The sequence below is a fragment of the Sorghum bicolor genome, chromosome 1 (genome assembly GCF_000003195.3).
Source record: "Sorghum bicolor cultivar BTx623 chromosome 1, Sorghum_bicolor_NCBIv3, whole genome shotgun sequence".
Lineage (NCBI taxonomy): Eukaryota > Viridiplantae > Streptophyta > Magnoliopsida > Poales > Poaceae > Sorghum > Sorghum bicolor.
Window position 1 is genome coordinate 3,645,793 of NC_012870.2, and position 19,804 is coordinate 3,665,596.

At 42.5% G+C, this 19,804-nt stretch overlaps 1 protein-coding gene across 1 annotated transcript; it reads left to right on the top strand.

Moving 5' to 3' along the window:
• Positions 6,130 to 17,952, top strand: LOC8061133 (homeobox-DDT domain protein RLT3). Its single transcript, XM_021450833.1, has 18 exons — positions 6,130 to 6,400; positions 7,164 to 7,254; positions 7,346 to 7,747; positions 8,468 to 8,520; positions 9,297 to 9,530; positions 9,628 to 9,690; positions 10,457 to 10,673; positions 10,768 to 10,868; positions 12,780 to 12,866; positions 12,947 to 13,078; positions 13,612 to 13,752; positions 13,871 to 13,993; positions 14,109 to 14,555; positions 15,061 to 15,426; positions 15,521 to 16,171; positions 16,294 to 16,398; positions 16,515 to 16,707; positions 17,381 to 17,952. Exons 1-18 carry the CDS (start codon positions 6,386 to 6,388, stop codon positions 17,401 to 17,403), a joined length of 3,444 nt encoding a protein of 1,147 aa, XP_021306508.1. The 5' UTR covers positions 6,130 to 6,385; the 3' UTR covers positions 17,404 to 17,952.

The window sequence follows — 19,804 nt, forward strand, 5'->3', positions numbered from 1 at the left end:
TGAGATGCAAGATGCAAGTGCATGAATATAAAGAATAATAACACAACATGCATCACATAAAAGTATGCAAGACATAGGCATCTAAAGTTATTTAGCTAACATCACATGACCAATTATATAGAGCAAACATATCAATAATGACACAAGTTTTACAACGTTACAAGTGTATTACTTAATCACCATTAAAGACATAAATCACAGTTTGCACACAACAAGTAATGCAATCAAGCATTCATGCATTTTCAGCAATTTTGGACATACATGCAACAACTCAGTAAATAAATCATAACTGGAGTTACACAACTCCAAAAACTATGCAATAGGACATTCTGGAAAGAATATAAAATTATCTACAATTCATATTTAATCATCTCAGTATGATTAACAAGTTAACCAAGTCAAACATGCATAACCATAGAATCTGGTCCCGGAATTTCCAGAGAACAAGCATTTCAAAGGATGAACTTCATACTACTGTAACTCATAAACCACTTAGCCAAATGATATGAAACTTTACCACAATATATACTAGTAAATTATCTACATCTTTTCTATATACAAGTTTCACAGCAAACATCATTTATATCATGGAATTAATTGCACAATCAAAACTGCTCATGCTGCCCAAACAGTAGGGGTACAATTACAAACAGAAAACTGGTAGGCAATTCAAAGAAGCATAACTGGAGTTGTAGACCTCCAGCCAACATGATTCTTATATTTTTGGAAAGCTTATAAAGTTACCTACAACTTTCTTATTATCATCTAAATATGAATCTAGAGTTAACAAGGTCAATTAATCCCATAAAGACATCTCTGTCTAAAACATAGACAGAATCTGTCATGCCACATTAAACAGCTATAACTTGAAGTTCATATATCCATAATTTATGATTGTGTACTTTCTAGAAAGCTTACGAAATTGTGAACAACTTTGTTATAAACATCTAGAGCTAAATATACCACTAACAAGGTCTTACATTACAAACAATGCAATTCTGTCTGGGTTTAGACAGAAACTGGAACAGTACTTTAAACCACTATAACTCAACATGTGCTCAACCAAAAATTGTGCTATTTATCTTTTTGGAAAGCTCATGAAAAGTACTAAAACTTATATATTTTTATTAAGGCATGATTCACAACTGAACTGAGCCAAACAATACAAACATGCAGATCCACTCAGAATAGGAGCAAAGCAACACAGGGAATTTGATATTTTTATAACTGTTAATCTGTCATTCCTAAATTCATGTAAATTTTACGAGACATCAAATATTATATGTAAAGCATGCCACAATATTTTCACATTTATTTGAGCATTAATACAGTGGTTATGAAAAAGACAAATATAACAAGCAATTAAAACCAATCTGCACAGATCTATTTTTACCGTTAAAACATCAAACACAAACATGTCATATTATAGATCTACTGCATAGAGAATTTCACAAGGATTCCAAAAAGTCCATATTTGCTATTTTACGACTTTTCTACGAATTTCTATGCATTTACAAAGTTCATCCATGAAATCTGTAAAAACAAAGGAAAAAGGAAAACAGATCTTTCACCGGGGACCCTGGACTTTCCACGAATCACGCAACAGACCACAAACACTATTCATATGAGTCTTGGCTTCGCATCTGGAACCCTGGGTTGTTTCTTATTCCAAACCGAGATCCTTCTTCGTACCACAGAACGCAGAGACATGGGCGAGCTTCGGGATTTGAGAGAGGGGGAGTGGCCGGCGGCAGCAGGGAGGCAGCCAGCGGCCTGGCCTCGGCTAGCCATGGCCATGCCCGGCCCTGGCCTTGGCCGGCTGCAACCAGCAGCAGCAGCAGGAGCTCGAGCTCCGGCTCTGCCATGCCGGTGGCCAGCGCTAGAGGCTGAGAGAGGGCGCGAGGGGGAGCCAGGGGGAGGAGATGGGTGCGTGGACTGCAAAGAAGAGCAAGGGGGAAGCGTCTGGCGTCCACATTGCGAGCAGGGAGGCAGAGGCGCGCGGCAGCAGCACTCAGCAATGGTGGAGCGCGCTCTGGTGCATGGAGGACGCGTCGGCATTTCGTCGAGCACGTGGCGGGCAGCGAAGTGGCCGGCGTGGGAGGCGATTTTGGGCCTTTTCCGGGCTGAATTGGACTTTGGGCCAAAAACGAAGTTTGCTCACCTCGGCCTGCTCTCCAATTTTGATTAAGGTGCCATGGTCATTAGAGTTGCAGATTAGAAGATAATTTGATGCCAACCTTTGAGTGTCAATGAATTGATAATGGTTAGCAAAACTCAAAATTGATGACCGAAACGAAGTCAAACTGGTGTCATCTTTTGGTATGCTCTTGTCCACAAAATATACTCCAACTTTTATTTTGAGACCCAAGCAAGTTGTTCATAAGAATTAGGAGAACGCGGGATGCCAACATGACGAACTGAAATTCCAGACTTAGAAATCCGAAATGCTGGAATTTACAGCAGATTCGAACTTGTGCCTATTATTTAACAGGATTAGAAGATGATTCAGACTTGGGCACTTTAACAAAGTTTGTAGCATAAAAACTATACTACAACTTTTATTAAAGAACCTTGTACTGTTTCTGTCTGGTTAGTAAGATACAAAGCTCCCAACTAGGATACCCGAAACTGAGCACCTTGAGGACTTAGCCAAATTTCTGGGGTTCCAAAACAGCACTGCATTGAATCTTGTGAGCTTAATTTGACTAGGATAGGTACCAAACTAGCTCTTGATCCTTAAATAAAGTTTGTTCTACAGAAGCAATACTACAACTTTCATTTAGGGTCAAACCTCATAACTGCAACAGAGGTCAATCTTTCACTTTGGTCAATGTAGTAACCCGATAAAGCTCCAAATAGGATTTTAGGCCAATTGAAGCATTTTCTTGACATAAGCTCAACATGAACCCTTCACGACTTTTGTTGTATAATTCATCTGGTATCATATGAGCAAGTTTTCAAGGTTTGGTTGGTGACCCATGATTCCATTTCCTTAATAGAGTCATTCCAACAAGGATATAACTTATCATTTCATGTGACTTCTTGATTCCAAACTTCACCAAACATTTCCAGAGACCAACATAGATTGGGACAGATATGAGACACATGGAAAATGTTCCACTAGCATCATCCAAGCATACCTTTTAAAAAGGCATATATGCAAGCAAGGTTGCATCCACCAAGCCCAAGTTGGGGTTTACTTTCATAGATTGACTTTGACCTCTTTATTACCATTGAACTTGTCATGTTTGAGCTCAAACCTAGTACTTAGCAAGTGACAAACACCTGGGGTGTTACAGGCAAAGGCACCCGCCACGCATCTAAGGTCACGGTTAATAGTAGACTTACCGTGGCGGTCGCCTGTACCCGCCACGATAAATTGATTAACCGAGGCGGGCACGTTAGGACGCCCGCCTCGGTTAATCATTACAAAAAAATAAAAAAAAAACCCCAAAGCCCACCGGTGAGCCCAATCCTGGACCCAGTGCCCACGCGCCGCCACGACAGATCCGGCCAACCCTCGCGCGCCAGGTCAGAGGAGAGGGAGAAGGGGACCGCTCCACCGCGCGCCTGGCCACTGGTGAGGGAGGAGGGGACCGCTCCACCGCGGATCCGACCGCCCCCGTGCGCCTGGCCACCGGAGAGGGAGGAGAGGGCGGCACCACCGTGGATCCGGCGGCCCCTGTGCACCAGGCCACCAGAGAGGAAGGAGGGGGCATGCTGTCACGGATCCAGCCGCCCCCACGTGCCTGGGCACCGGAGAGGGAGGAGGGGGCATGCCGTCGCGGATCCGGCCTCCCCATGCACCTGGCCACCGGAGAGGGAGGAGGGGCGTGCGTCGTCATGGACCCGGCCGCCCCCACGCGCTTGGCCACTGGAGAGGGAAGAGGGGCGCGCGTCGGCGTGGATCGGGCCGCCCCCGCGCGCCTGGCCACTGGAGAGGGAGGAGGAGGGGCGCGCCGCCACGAATCCAACTGCCCCCATGCCTGGCCGCCGAAGAGAGAGGAGGAGGGTGCCTTGCCGTGCCGCCCTGCTTTGAAGTTGGGGAGGGCCTCTGCCACCGGAGACGAAGGGGAGGGGAATCGAAGGGAAGGGGAGGGGAAGAGGGCGGTCTGGTTTTTGCGAGGAGGGGAAGGGAAGGGGAGGAGGGCGGTCGGCTCTAGCGTCGCGAGCGGCAGGGAGAGATAGTGCGGGTGCGGCTGAGGAGGGAGGAAGTGAAGGTGAAACCCTAGGTCTAGTATATATATGTGACCTTGAAATTGGGCCTCTTGGGCTAGCGGGTTGGGCCTGATTTACTGAGGCGGGTGAAGTTATAATGCCCGCCTCGGTTAATGATTTACCGAGGCGGTTACGTTAAGATGTCCGCCTCGGTTAATATATATTAACCGCGGCGGGTATTTTAAGGGTGCCCGCCTCGGTTAATCAATTTTGCAAGGCGGTTTATGTAACCGCCTCGGTTAATAAAAAATGACCGCCTCGGTTAATGCTAGGCATTAACCGAGGCGGTTCTAATTTTGCCCGTCTCGGGGGGTGTTTTCAAAAGGTCACGGTAAATCATTTTTGTAGTAGTGTGGGGTGGCAACCCTGAGCAGTGGTGGGTTAAGGTGCGCCTTGGCATCAACGACACTAGGTTGTCCCCACATGTTGGCATGACCTGTGGATTGTGGTGGCCCCTGCACATGCAACAACCATTGACTAGTATAGCCAATATAATCCCTATAGAGAATATAAACCTTGGTGTTTTGTATGAGACGAGTAAAATTAGTATTATGAGTGAGGGGCACATAAAATCTATATTGGCTCGAACAAGACATCTCACTTTTCGGAGAGGCATGCATTATCACGTTTAGAGATACTACTCAAAGAGGTATATATTGTCACATTCAGAGTGTTTGAGTAGGGGTGGAGGTGTACAAAGCTTGTTTGTCATGTTGTTAGCTTTGTCCTTGTATTTGACTCCCAATCCTCTCGTTGGCCAGTAGTGAAGGTTTTTTAGTTGGCTCCCAAGACACGGAGCTTTTGTCTTCGTCCCGATAGAAAATTAGGGATTAGGTGATCACATCCATTGGTATCCCTATGCATGATGTGCCATGCCTCTTTGAGGGCACATGGTCGGCGGTTATTAGACTGTGACAACGAGAACCGGAGCTAGATGGTTGGAAATTACCTCTCAATAAAAGCAGAGATTCCGCAGATCGAGTAATCTTAAGAATTGATCTATAAAAAGATCACATAGATATGTTGATATTTCCACTGTGCTAGTCTAAATAGGACTAGACAAAATACTCATGGCTCGACAGTCAGCTCAACTCGTAGTTGACTCAACTTGAGTCAACTTAGCTTGTTATTTTTCTTTTATATGAGCTGAGATGAAAGTTCATCTGATTGTTTTAAAAGAGCTGAGGCCTATCAGTGACCAAGCCCACAGACCATGACCCATGGCCATGACGAGGCTCAACATGCAAGCAACCCTAGTAAGCGTCACTAGATGCCTAGAGCCCAAAACCCATCTTCTTATGCCTGTGACCTCGACCTTACCCTTATTGGCTTTCCAATCTCATCGTAAAAGAATTATTGAGCGCCGCCACCACCAGCAACCCTGACTCAATGAGAGGCAACAACTCCTCCGCGCTCCGTGCTCACCTTAGATCTGAGCATTTTATGGTCCGGATTGAAAAAAGCTTGATATTTCATGTTGGGATAATCATGACCATGACTGGATTTGCAAAGTTAGGTCTTATTTTTCGGACTAGGCTTGGGCTGCCCGCGAAATTTAACAATTAAAATAATTATTTTGGCCTAGAGTTGGGCCAATAAAAAAATTCTGGATAGTGAGATCTGGGCCCAGGCCCTATCCACTATGGTCCATGGATGGGTCAAAACCCAGCGGGCTAGGACTGGGCCTGCAGGCTGGGCCGGGCCTAATTTTCTCGAGTCAAGCTCGCCTAGCCTCCTCTGCTCCGCGCTTTGCCCAACCAACTCCGCTCGGTGCTCGCCCAGCTCCCAGCCGCCGGCCCATTCGGCCTGTGCACTGCAGCTGCCAGGCTGCGCGCGCAACGTGGCTACGTCGACACCAGCCCAAACAGTGCCAAAAAATCTCTCCGAAACTATCATCGTCTCCGAGGGTTTAGGCCCGAAAAAGTGCAGCTCAGTCACGAACAGCAGAAATGGCCACTCGTTGGTAGGGTTTTGGCCCCTCCGCCCATCTCCGCCGTAACACAGCCGCCCGCTAATTCGCCGACCAGCTTGCCATCACACGGTCGCTGCCGCCCCCGCGCCCCTCCCGCTCGCTTCATCCTCCGCCCCCCGTGCTCACCAACGCCAACGCGGCAACGCCCATGGTGCCCGTCTGCTGAAAACACCCGCCGCCGCCGCCGCCGCTGCCATGCCTCGCGCCCAGGTACGTGCTTCTCTGATCCATCAGCTAGACCGTCGGCGAGTGGACCGGTTCCTGCGGGATTCAGTTTGGTTCGAGGGCGCGGGGCTACGTGGGGGCGTGATCAGCGTAGGGGGATGTGGTGTGACCGTGTGACGACCGAGGGCTGATGCGTTCAGTTTTGGGTTTAATTGGTTGATTGTCGAGCTCTTATTTGTGGTTGGGTAATTGGGTTGCGAGGTCCTGAGCGCGTGGGGTTTTAGGATCATGATTTTGGGTTTTTGGAAACAGTGATGACCATGCTTCCTGTTTGCCGCCGCCTTCTTTTACAGTGCATTTTGCGGGGGTGTTTTGTGCTCGAATTGTTCTTATTTGTTTGTGTGAAATGAGGCAATTAATGTGTGGTATTTTGTTTTCAACTATGGTTGCTGCAATTGTGGGGTAATGTAGTTGTAATGTATCTGGGTTTAATTTATAGTTTCTGCTCAGAATGGGTGGAAATCAATAAAACAAATTTGTTGAACCAGATACGTTTGGGACGAACAACATTGATATTTGTCACTGGGCCTGTGATATTGCTCGATTCAGTCACTTGTCGAAAAGGGTTTGTCATACTGAGTCATATATTTGTTGGCAGGGTCCTCTCTTCTGAGCAGCTCCAACCATTTTGTATTGGCAGTGTTCTTAGAATTTTAGCTCTTAACACTGAGTTACAGAGTTATTATGTGCTGGAGTTGGGGTTCTGGGTAGCTTTGCTTACCTTGTGCATAACTTTGGTTTTGTTCAGATGGTGACCCATGGCCTTGGAGCAAAAAGGGATAATGCAGGGGCAAAAAAATCTCCCCAGCAAATCCAGATGCTGGAGAAGTTTTACTCTGGTAATTATAAGCTAATGCTTGTAAGCCTTTTTATCTTTGCTATACATTTCATTGTCGCTGATACTGATATATCTTTAATCTTTTTATCCAGATGCACAGTATCCAAAGCCAGAGGAAATGGGAGAGTATGCAACCTGTGTTGGTTTGACTTACAGTCAGGTCCGTATATGGTTCAAAGAGCGGAGGAGAAAAGAGAGGAGGGAGATGGGAGCCATTGGGTCTCAGATGGAAAGGCAATTTAGAGCACGGTCCACTGGACCTAGATCCAGCAGCAGTTCTTCCTCTTGTAACCAAGCTCCCACCTATGGTATTTCACGTTCACAATCGGAGTTGGACACTTGGGGTATGAGCACTGCAGGAGAGGAAAGTAATATTATATCACAAGTTCTGTTCCCCAAGGATTATATCCTGAGCAAAATTTTCCGCAAGGATGGTCCACCTCTTGGTAGTGAATTTGACCCCCTCCCCCAAAGTGCACATGGCTGTAACAGAGGTACACAAGTAACAATTGTAGGTTATTGAATCTTATTTCTTAATCTTTGATTTGTTCTCCCCAGTGGGTGAATATGTGACTGGTTCCACTAGCAGCTATGTTTATTTCTTGTTCTGCTTCATTTATGTTCTCATGCCCACTTCAATTGGTGATACTGTTCACTTTAAGCTGTGAAATATTATTGTTGGCAGGCTATTGATTCTCCCTACATTTTTGTTGAGTCATTCATTTACTCATTCTGCTATTGTGTCTGAAGTCATGCTATGCATTTGCTTGATTTTGTTTGCCACTGTTCACCAATGCGGAACAATTACATTTAATTGTTTTCTGGTGTAGAACTTTAGTATAGTTTTCTGTTAACTTGGTATAAACAGATCTGTTTGGTTGGTTGTCAAACACTACAATGCCAAATGTTAGGTACAAGAGTCCCTTGGACAAGTGTTTGCCAGTGTTTGATTTCCTGGCACAAATGTGGCTGTTCAGTGTTCACATCTTCTCCTCACCTGTATAGATTCATTTCTTTGCCAAACCTTCCCTAATGCTTTGCAACCAAATCGTTGGCTACAACCAAACATGTGTTTTCTAACAGTACTGTTGCTAACATGGCCCAATCTTTCATATACAAGTTGCATCATTTTCTTGTAGATACAGTTGATTGATATACTCATGGTGCTGTGTGCAACTGATACAAATGTTCATTTTCTTACAAATATTTTGCAGAGGCTAAATGCCATCGTTCCTCAGAGAACCAAAGAACTGTGAAGAAGAGAAAGGTACCATAATTCAATAACATTTAGACTGTTTACTCATGTTTTATTTCATTGGCATATTTTTTTATTAAACTTCCACTATGCTATTTGTGTCATGAAAGGATATGATATTCCTTTATCCAGATGAACTGGTGTTCAGTTTGATTTTTTTGTTCCTTGTTCGTTTTGGCTGATAAGCCATGGCAGAAAGTACTATTGGCTAATTTGTTGTGAGAGAAAAACACTGCTGAATGGCTGGCAGATTCGGCTGATAAGCTCAAGCGCTGTGTTTTCAAGTATTTTTGGTTATCATAAATGCATGTGCTTACCAATGAAACAAGTATTGGCACAGTTGGCTCAAGGCCTCAAGCTCAATAGGTTATCCTATTTGTTCTGTGGATCGGTCCCTAATAACACCCAAATTTGTACTGCCATAAAGTATCCGTGGTCCCTACCTTAGTGGCTTCATCATTTGTTCAGATATATTTGGAAATGTCTTTGAGGGCGCTGCTACTTTACACCATTTTATGGTCAGATGTAAGATTAGGCTGCACTATGTCTTTCTTGAAATTATTTTTCTTTACCATCAAGTGCGGATTAAAATTTTAAAAACGCTGATTGAAATTTTCATACATGTCAATGTGAGCTGAAATAACTTCCACTACCATTTGATATTTTACCTTTCCATTCCATTGTTATTTTCCTCAGAAGTTCTTTATTGTGTGTAAAAGTTCATATTATTTTCCATGTTGAGCTTTCTAACACTGCACCGTGTATGTTATCAAATTGTTCAATTGCAGATCATGGAGTCTACTACTACTAACCAGAGATCTGATGTGTATGAGGATACTGCTCCTGTGAGGAAACATGGAATTGGCAAAGGTCTCATGACAGTGTGGCATGCCATGTATTCCCATAACATGAAATGTCAAAGCGGCCCAAATTTCATTGATGAAACTGGTTGTTTGAGGTCCCTTAGACCGTTTGATGATTTTGATGGATTAGAAGATCGTGATAATGGAAGGAAGACTCAAGTAAAGTCTCATTTGTTTGATGTTATTTGGTGAAGATTATATTGTCATTACAGAATTAGCCATTCACAAATCTGTTATTGTTCCTACCTATGTGCAGAATCAAGGTATGACACGGAAAAAGATAGTAAAAAGGAGTAAAGTTCTGGCGAATAGGAAAAAGGTATTTTTCTTGCTTTGCACGAGGGCTAAGAAAAAACAGAAAGCTTCTACAGACTACAGTAGCATTAGCACATTTACTAAGTTGGCCATTTGGAGGAAAAGCAAAACCCTTCGATTTTGACAGTTTACTTTCTGGGTCATATGAGTGGATTATGAACAATGGTTTCAGGTCGACTGGTCGAAGCTGGTCGCTTTAGGACCGACCAGGCGATTAATCGAGATTAATCGTCGACCAGGGCGATTAATCGCCCTGGTCGACCCTGGACACCTGGTCGTCCAGCTATTTCAGGGCATATATGCCTATATATATATACCCCTATATATACTATATAATATACACAATCAAGCCAGCATCAAGACTACATTAGTGTTTAGATAGTGAATTACTTGTGGGAGTTGGTTTCTTCTCTTTTCTGCACTGTCCAAAAGGTCCATATTGCTGTCCCAAACCCCCCTGCAGCCCTTCTATTCTACCTAAACCCTAACAGGCCAAAAACTTAAAGCCCATTAGCCCAGTCCCAGTTAGAAAAGGCCCAAAAAAACAGAAGCCTGGTCGTCCATCTTACCTGGTCGTCCGATTAATCGCGATTAATCGATGATTAATCGGACGACCAGCTTTCTGGTCGAACTAATCGAGTCGGACCTCCTAATCGAATCCTAGGAGCGACCTGGACGATTAATCGCGATTAATCGGACGACCTGAAATCATTGATTATGATTATGAATTTCTATTTTGTTGAATAATGCTGATGATTTCCTCTGTATAGGTGCCGTGTAAGAGAGTTTCTGGTCCAAAGGTGCATCCTCCAATGGATTGCCATCTTTCAGTTGATAAATCAGAATCTTCAGAACTACAGACTGAACTAGTGAATTTAGTGGATGATGAGGAGCTCGAGCTCAGTGAATTACAAGCAGGTCCCAATCCATTAAGATGTTCAGCTCACCTGTCTTCAAGTGGTAGACACGACTGCCCCCTTTGTAAAGGTTTGCACATCTGTCACAAAATCTCATCCCTGTATGTACTCACTTTCTGTAGAAAATAATTATTTATACAAGTATTAACTCATTTATCTTCCAGATTTACTTGCCAAGTTTCCTCCACAAAGTTTGAAGATGAAAAGGCTATTCTCTACAAAACCATGGGAGTCATCACCTGAAATGGTGAAAAAGCTTTTTCAGGTCATATGAATAAACCACTACTTTTCTTTATTAATTTTTGCATCATCATCTTCTTCTTCTTTACAGACCTGATCAGCTGATCTTGCATAAGAAACACTTAATATTAGCATTTCCATCCAGTTTTCTTTTGTGAATAAGGCAGCACATTTTCGCAATAAAAGTAGGCACATTGTGCTGGCTTCCAGTAACCATCCATCCCAATTGCATGTGTTAATCCAGGAAGTTGGAATGCTTATACTCTTTTAGATACTGAGATGCGACTTCTTCATTATTGTTGTAATTCCATTTAGTTTACTTTGGAATATCAATACCTAGAGATGAAACACATGGTATACATGATTTGAGTAGCTTTCAAGTTTCAAGTAGTAGTTCTGGGAAGTCAAGGAGAGAAAAGTTAGCCGAAAGACTCTTTTCCCCATGGAGCAACTTGACCCTTAAGAAATCAGTCTCTAGAAATAACTCAATCTAATATAATCTTCTCTCTAGACAGCAAAGATATCCTAGAGGCACCACAAACATTACCACGTTGTTACTGTTTACATGAACAGTAGACGCGAATGAACAGCATACTGGCCTTAGCATGGCCTGGGCTGCTCCACGGCATGTGCCCTAATGGCCTAATATGCCATGGCACTCTTCAGGTCTCCTCTTGAAGTATCTGGATGAAGTTGACAGCAAGAAGGATTTACCCTGGGTGCACCTCATCTGGAACACCTACTACACAAACGGATAAATTTCACTTGCTTGGCTTGTGCTGGTGGGATGTAATGTTATACTTCAACTTATTCAGAGGGTCTTTTTCCCTGCTCAATAGGAGATGGAAGTATGGAACAACTGTTTAATCTGGATGGGCATATAGAATGGCATGCAATGCAACAAAAATTCCTTAGACTCTTCCCTCTTTTGTGAAGAATGGCTCCATGCAGCAGCATTGGGTGCAGCTTCATCTGATGTTAGAATTACTTAGGTATAATATGGGACACTGGTTTGCAGTTCTTCAGTATGATAGTCATAGGAAAGAATGTCACTACATCTTCTTCATGTAAATCCTCATAGTGGTAGCTTGGCAAATCTATTAACAGAGAACTGATATACATATTTTTATATTTCTAAGGAAAACAACCAAATTTCAAGAACTGGAAGACAGTTTTCAAGATTAACATTTTCATTTTGTTGCAATCACATAGGACAAAATAAACTCTCAGACCATCTCTCTTCTCTTTGTTTCTCCTGTATAGTTTCTCTTCTGTGAACTAGCCTTTTTTCCTTGCGTGGTTGCAGCATTCGTACAAGTTTTAGTTCCCATTTATTCATTTTTATTAATACACTGCGGTAAAAGAACCTCTTGGACCATCTCCCTCGTTATTTCACTGGCTTATCATACAAAGTTTTTGGCTAGTGGTCATCCTCTCTATGGCAGAATCTTAATCAGCAAAGTCTTCAAGAATTCCCATGCAAGTAGGAAGAAGTTATCTTCTGTCATCAAGTAATAATGATATTCGTTATGTAACCAATTAACTTGCCAATAAATGAATTCAGTTGTTTCATGCAGTGATATGCACGGGTTGATGCCACTGGGCCTTTGCATACTAGATGAATCTTTGCACTTCTGTTGGAAGCATATGTATGTGTGACCTAGCCCTAGCAATGTACACCAGCTCGATACCACTTTAAACCTTACTGAGAAGATGGGCACTTAGCCCAAGAATCATCGAAGGTTGTAAGATAATCAATGTAGCAGCCACAAGAACTGGGAATTTCGCCATTAAACACCGTAATTTTATTTAAGCGCCTGGATGCTCAGAACAGTTACATTTTATATGTGCCATATGCTTAGTTGATTTTACTCTATCTCATTTTGTTATCAAATGACCGGTTCACATATATTGATTGGAGAATTAATCCTGACAGGTTATCCGGTTTGTATACACTCATTTTGGCAGTGTTGATGTCCACCCCTTCACATTTGATGAGTTTGTACAAGCATTTCATGACAAGGTTCAAAATTTTGATCAGTTTGCTTCAGAGTTAGGACGGTTTCTTGTTTTACTTTCCCATAATGCAAATGTAATTTCCAGGACTCCTTGCTGCTGGGGGAAGTACATGTTGGTCTTCTCAAGCTACTGTTGCTAAAGGCTGAAATGGGAAGTGATGGTGTATTTGTTCCACGATCTTCTAAAGACTGCAGATTTCTCAGTTTCCTGAACTTTGTGAGTTTCAAAGTGTTTATTATATATACTTCATTTTAATAGTTGAGCTAATCATTTCCCTGAAGGGGCAATAAGATTACATCTTGTAATTATAGGAGCAATTTTGTTACCCAGTTGTACTAGCTTGTAGTGTAGAGTTGTTTGTTGTAATTTACCAAAGGTACTGTTCAAGAAGCACATCAAACAATAGTATAAAGTATGGTCACTTTACTAATGTAGAATTGTAGCATCGCAGTTTCATCTAACACTGCGAATTAGCTCATCAGGCAGAATGTTATAAATTTCCTTTTTGTTTGGTGGAAGTGTGGAACGAGGTAGCTTGACTATTTATTTCGGGGTTGCACCGGTGGATGCGGACTTGCAAAGCTTTGCAGCTAGGGAAAATACTTGCTTTTCATAAAGCATATGTAAATAATAGAACAGTTCAAAAAGTATTCTACAATACTATGTGTTGATGTGTAATTTTTTGTCTTTCAAAATCAATGTGCTTCCATGAAGCATTTTTCTTCTTCTGAAGATGTTCTTTTTTCCAGGTTAGAGAACAAGAATTCGATGCCAATGTTTGGATCAGGTCGCTGAATGCTCTTACTTGGGTTGAAATACTTCGTCAAGTCCTTGTTGCTTCAGGCTTTGGGCCAAACCAGCATTTGCTGAATCAGGAATTCTTTAACAAGGTATTACGGGCAGCTCAGCATTCTAAAGTTTTAAATCTATCCATGTTGCTACTCTCTGCAAATCTGCTAACGATCCAAGTATCTTTAGTAGTAAAATTCTTTTGGTACCTTCTTCCAGGAGAAAAATCAAATGGTTAAATATGGTTTACGTCCCCGCACACTGAAAGGAGAATTGTTTGCACTGTTGTCTAAGGCAGGAAGTTGTGGGTTAAAGGTTTCAGTACTAGCCAAATCATCTGAGGTATTTGTCTTGTTAGTATTGGAAATAAATTGTTGATATTTGTAACAACTGATCTTCCCTCTGTTTTTTTAGCTGAGTTTGTCTGTAACATTTTCCCTGATTTTTCTCTTTTCAGATTATTGATCTTAATGTTTCGAGCCCATTAGAACTAGAGCAGTTGATCTCTTTAGCTCTCTCCAGTGACATCACATTATTTGAGAAGATTGCACCTTCTGCATATCGTCTCCGTGTTGACCCCCAAATTAAAGGGGAAGAAGACTCTATTTTAGATAGTGATGATTCTGGAAGTGTTGATGATGATGAGGATACTAGCAGAAGTGACGATGGATCACAAAAGTTCAAATTTCCTGAGAATGAAAGTAGACTTGCTCGAAGAAAGGAGAAAAATGCACATGAAAGTCCAAATAAATGTAGTGAAATTGATGAAAGTTATTCAGGTGAAAGATGGCTGCTGGCATTGATGGAAGGAGAGTATTCAGATCTAAGCATTGATGAGAAGTTGGATTGTTTGGTTGCTTTAATAGATGTTGTTTCTGGTGCTGGTTCTGTTCCAAGACTTGAGGTAATCTTTAATAATTGTTTAGCACTTCTCCGTTGCAGTGTGCCATCTTTGTTCTCAAGAAAATTTACTTCAACTTTACTGCCAATTTGAATATCAGATACATGAAAGATTGTTACTCTTTGATTCTTCTTTATTGGAAGAGATGATCCATAAGTGTGCCGTTATTCTCCCTCCGCCCAGAAAGGGATGCAATTCTAACATAGTACATAGTCAATGCATACTAAGTTTGACCAAGTTTATATAGTAAAGTATCAATAATTAATGATACCAAATAAGTACCATTAGGCTCTTCATCGAATAACTATTTAATGTCATAAATATTGATAAATTTGGTAAACTTAAGGTAGTTTGACTAAGGAGAACTAGAGTTGCATTCTTTTCAGGGCGGAGGTAGTATTTATTATGTGTAGTGTAGGTTGATCACTGTTTTCTGAAAATATCTTTTTCCTCACTTGCATTGTGTTGAATAACTGAAGCTTATCCTGTTACTTTTCATTTCTTTTAGGAACCACAAAGAGTCTTGCATAATGTGCCAAGAGTGCATCCACCACAATCAGGCGGGAAAATAAAGAAATTGACAAAAAACCTTTGTCAATATAGCGACGAGTCCTTAAATGGATCAGGAAGTTTGGATTGTTGCCATCAAGGCCGACCAGGAAGGCGAAAAAATCAGGATTACACCGCTGATCCTGGAAGGAATGATCTGCCTGTCGCTGCTCATGAACCACAAGTTGTTCTCTTAGGATCAGATCGCAGGTATAATAGCTATTGGCTCTTCCTTGGTCCTTGTAGGGAAGATGATCCAGGGCATCGAAGGGTCTACTTTGAGTCCTCAGAGGATGGACATTGGGAGGTGATCGATTCACCACAGGTTGTCCGCATGCCAACTCAACTGAGATATCAATTTTCTTATTCGAGGTTAATTTTGTAAAATTACCTTATCCTTTTTTTGGGGGTCATTGCAGGAATTACTTTCCTTGCTATCTGTCCTCGATAGCAGGGGCACTAGGGAAGCACATCTCCTTACATCGATGGAGAAGAGACAAGCCTGCCTTTTTGAAGCCATGAAAAAACATGTGGAAGGAGGGAAGGCAGCCAGGCTTCCAGCCCCATTTGATTCATATTGCTCCCAGACAAGTAGTGGAGATGGAGCTTCGCCCAAGACAAGTAGTGTAGATGGAGCTTCACCTGTATCAGACATTGAGAACACTGCTGTTCCTACATGCCTCAAAGATAGTAATTTTGATTCATCATCTGCCATAGTAATTGAAAGTGGGAGGAGAGGTGATGAAAAAATATCTATGTGGGAACGGTTGCAAGCATTTGATAAGTGGATCTGGACTTCTTTTTACTCCATCCTTACTGCTGTCAAAAGTGGCAAGAAGTCATTTAAGGAGTCACTAGTTCATTGTGAAAGTTGTCATGATCTATATTGGAGAGATGAAAAGCACTGCAGAATATGCCATTCTACTTTCGAGGTTGGTTTTGATCTTGAAGAAAAATATGCTGTACATGTTGCGACATGCAGGGAGCCTGAGCTTTCACATGAGGTGCCAAATCATAAATTTCTGCCATCACAGCTACAGGCACTTAAAGCAGCCATTCATGCTATTGAGGTTAGTATTTCAAAACTCCTGTGCAGTTTCATAATCGGTGCCAGTTTGCCTACACATAGGATTATCTTGAGAAAGACATGTTTCTAGTCGGATTTAATTTTCTTATAATCTGTCACATGTAGGCATCTATGCCTGAGGCAGCTTTTACTGGTTCTTGGATGAAGTCTGCTCACAAGCTGTGGGTTAAGCGGCTGAGACGAACGTCATCATTGCCAGAGCTTTTGCAGGTCAGTAAAAGATTTTCAGGTCTTTATTTCTGTTTTTTAATACCTGAACCTTCTATTGCAGTAGTATGTTTAGTTTCTACTGCTTTTTCTCTTACCATGCTTATATTCCCCTGCAGGTTCTTGTCGATTTTGTTGGGGCAATGGATGTTGATTGGTTGTACAAAAGTTCATCTTCTACGAGATTTAGAACATATCTGGATGACATCATTGTCTACTTTCAGACAATGCCACAAACAACATCAGCAGTTGCACTTTGGGTTGTCCAATTGGATGCCCTCGTTGCGCCTTATTTGGATAAAGCCATGACAGGTATGTTTTTGTTCACAATCGAAATGTCTAATGTTCATAGTCATCTTATTCCCCATAGCTGATGATGCATCTGATTTTGTTGCTATCGGTTTCAAAGTACCAAGGTCTAGAAGCTGCATATGGTTTGTTGTGTTCTATCAATTACTATCAGAGTTTCGTAGTCTCGCAAGGTCTGTTTTGGTTTGTGGCCAAAGTTAGGCACTTTCTTAGCAGCGTGTTTGTTCTCGCCACAGTTTTTGTAGCACTATGCTATACATGTCATTAAAGTAATTTTCATGTCAAACTTTGTCACCACTGTGGTGCCCATTTTGTTGGCCACACCTTTTGTGGCTGCCCTGTTTTGCCTAAAACCTTTGGTTGTGGCAAAGGCGCTAATCAAATAAGAATATTCAACTTTGTGGCAAGGCTTCATTGTATATGTTCTTGCACGGTATTATCACTAACATTTACAAACAAGAATTTTGGTTAATGGTTATTACACGTTGAAATTTCTACTTAGTTTCTATCTGTTCCTGTGCCTTTTTGTTTGTTATTTCATCAATTTACATCACTAACTGACAAACAAGAGTTTGGTTATTACAAGTTGAAATTTCTACTTTGTAGTTTCTATCTGTTCCTGTGCCTTTTTGTTTGTTATTTCATCAATTTACATTTTATTGATTCTATGTTGCAGGACAGCAAGCTTGTGCTAGGTAGCCAGGAAGATGGATTCTTTTTCGTGATGCTCAAGCACCCCGAGCTGACTTATTTTTTCTGGCGTCATTTGCAAGTTTTTTTCTTGATGAAAGCTTTTCATCTAGGTGAGACAGAACATGGGTCCGCTTTGAGCTTGAGAACAAGATCTCGCAGCGTGCTGTAAATCATGGAATGTATTGTTCCCTCCCAGCGGAGCATTGTGTCATATAGTTGATAGTGGAAAAGTTTTGTTAATAATCGTTGCTCCGGATATGTGAAAGTTTTTGGCTTTCCTTGTAGCGACACAATTGGGGTGTAGGCCATTTCTGAAACAGACTGCTGTCTGTAGGTGGTGCTGGTTGGGACTTGGCTACCAGCTGCGCCCTCCTTAGTTTTAACGAAGGGGTGGCTATAATTTTGTTCCTTCTATCTCTGTATATGCTACGTAGCTCCTCTCCAAGATCTTTCAACATTGGGTGCGCCCTATTCTTGTATGCTGTGTAACCTGTTTTCCTAATAGAGTGCAGTTGGAGACACCACACATGCAGCTGCAAGTTGTGAACATGTAAAGCTGGTTTGGTTCCTAGTTCCTACTGTGTGGCTTAAGAAACTTCATATTACTGGGGGCGATTACGGACAGGTATGCAAGGTTGTCGCTAGGTTGTTGGAGTCGATAAAACTTCACGATTCGTCTCTGAGAACCCTTGCCTACTGTTGTTCCTCCATTCTGTACTGACTGGGCGCCTATCAGGGGTAGTTGAGGTGGACTCGAGGCGACGGCTGCAGTTGGGTAACAGGGGCCGTCGTGAATCAAATAGACTCCTTGGACAAGAAGTTCACCTTCATATATGCAACCGTTAATGCGATGCATCTAGTCAGATAAAAATTAAGAAATGTTATGCCCGTCCAGAAAGAAACGTGAGGACGAGGCCCCGACAGTGCCTGTCCTGTGTCTCCTACAATGGAATGAAATGGGAATCCATCCAGCTTGCTGTCGGTGGGGAGGGGGAAAGTGGGGGGAAGAGGGGCTGAGGCGATGAGATGCAGGGACCAATGAAAAGAGGATTACGGGATAGGGATGCATGGTCATTGTAGTCAGCAAAACTTCATGTTCTGTCTTTGAGGACCCTTGTCTAATGTTGTTTCTCAATTTTCTACTGATTGGGCAGTCGGGGGTAGTTGAGGTGGACATGAGGCAATGACCGTTGTCGGTTATTCTATTCGCTTTTTGCCATTGGAGGGGAGGGGAAGGGGGCGAATCTGAGGTGATGAGATGCAGGGACACCGAAATAACATGAAGGGGAGCACATGATAAATGCAAGGTTGTCAGAATCAGCAAAACTTCATTTGCTAACGAGTGGGCGGTCAGGGGTAGTTGAGGTGGACGTGAGGTGACAGTCGTAATCGGGTAACACAGACCATCGTGAATCAAACAAGCTCCTAGGGTGAGAAGTTCACCTCCACATATACAATCTTCAAAGTTAAGAAACTATACACCCATCCAGAGACGAGAGAAAGGCAAGGCCTCGATAGTGCTTTTCCTATGTCTCCTATAGCTGCAACGAAAATTTTTGACCACAGTTAGCAAGGAAAACTCCATCCACCTCTCACCATCAAAGGGGAGGGGGAAAGTGGGTGGAAGGGATATGAAGCGATGAGATTCAGGGGCAGTGAAATATGAAAAGGGGGGCACGAGAGAGGAACACATGGTTATCGAAGTCGGCAAAAGTTCACGTTCTTTCTTTGAAGACCCTTTCCTACTGTTGTTCCTCCATTTTTTTACCCAGTGGGCGGTTCGAGGTAGTTGAGGTGGATGTGAGGCGACAACTGTTGTTGATTAACAGGGCCATCATGAATCAAACAGGCTCCAAAAGGCAAGAAGCTTACCTCCACATATACGACCGTCAATGCAATGCATCTTGGCAGATAAAAATTAAGGGAATGTGAGGCGATGAGATATAGGGACATTGAAATGGCGAAAAGAGGAACACGGGACAGGGACACACGTTTGTTGGAGTCGGCGAAACTTCATGTTCTGTCTCTGAGGACCCTTGCCTACTATTGTTCTTCCATTTTTTTATCAAGTGGACATGATGAAAATGGTACAGATATTTTCCGATCGTATTCGAGACCGAATTTATTTAGAGAGGTTTAGATCTATCCGTATCTGAGTCCGAGTGTTCAATATCTGATATCGTATTTGTATCCGAATACTTAAATTGTATATTTATAATGTTGACATCCAATTGTATCTTATCTGACATAGTTGCCATTATCCGTATTCGAATCCGAATCCGACCAGAAATATGAAAACAAATATGATATCGGTGATATCCGTCCGTATCCGATCCGTTTTCATCCCTTGGGGGTGGTTGAGGTGGACGTGAGGCGACGACTGTTGTAGGTTAATAGGGCCTTCATG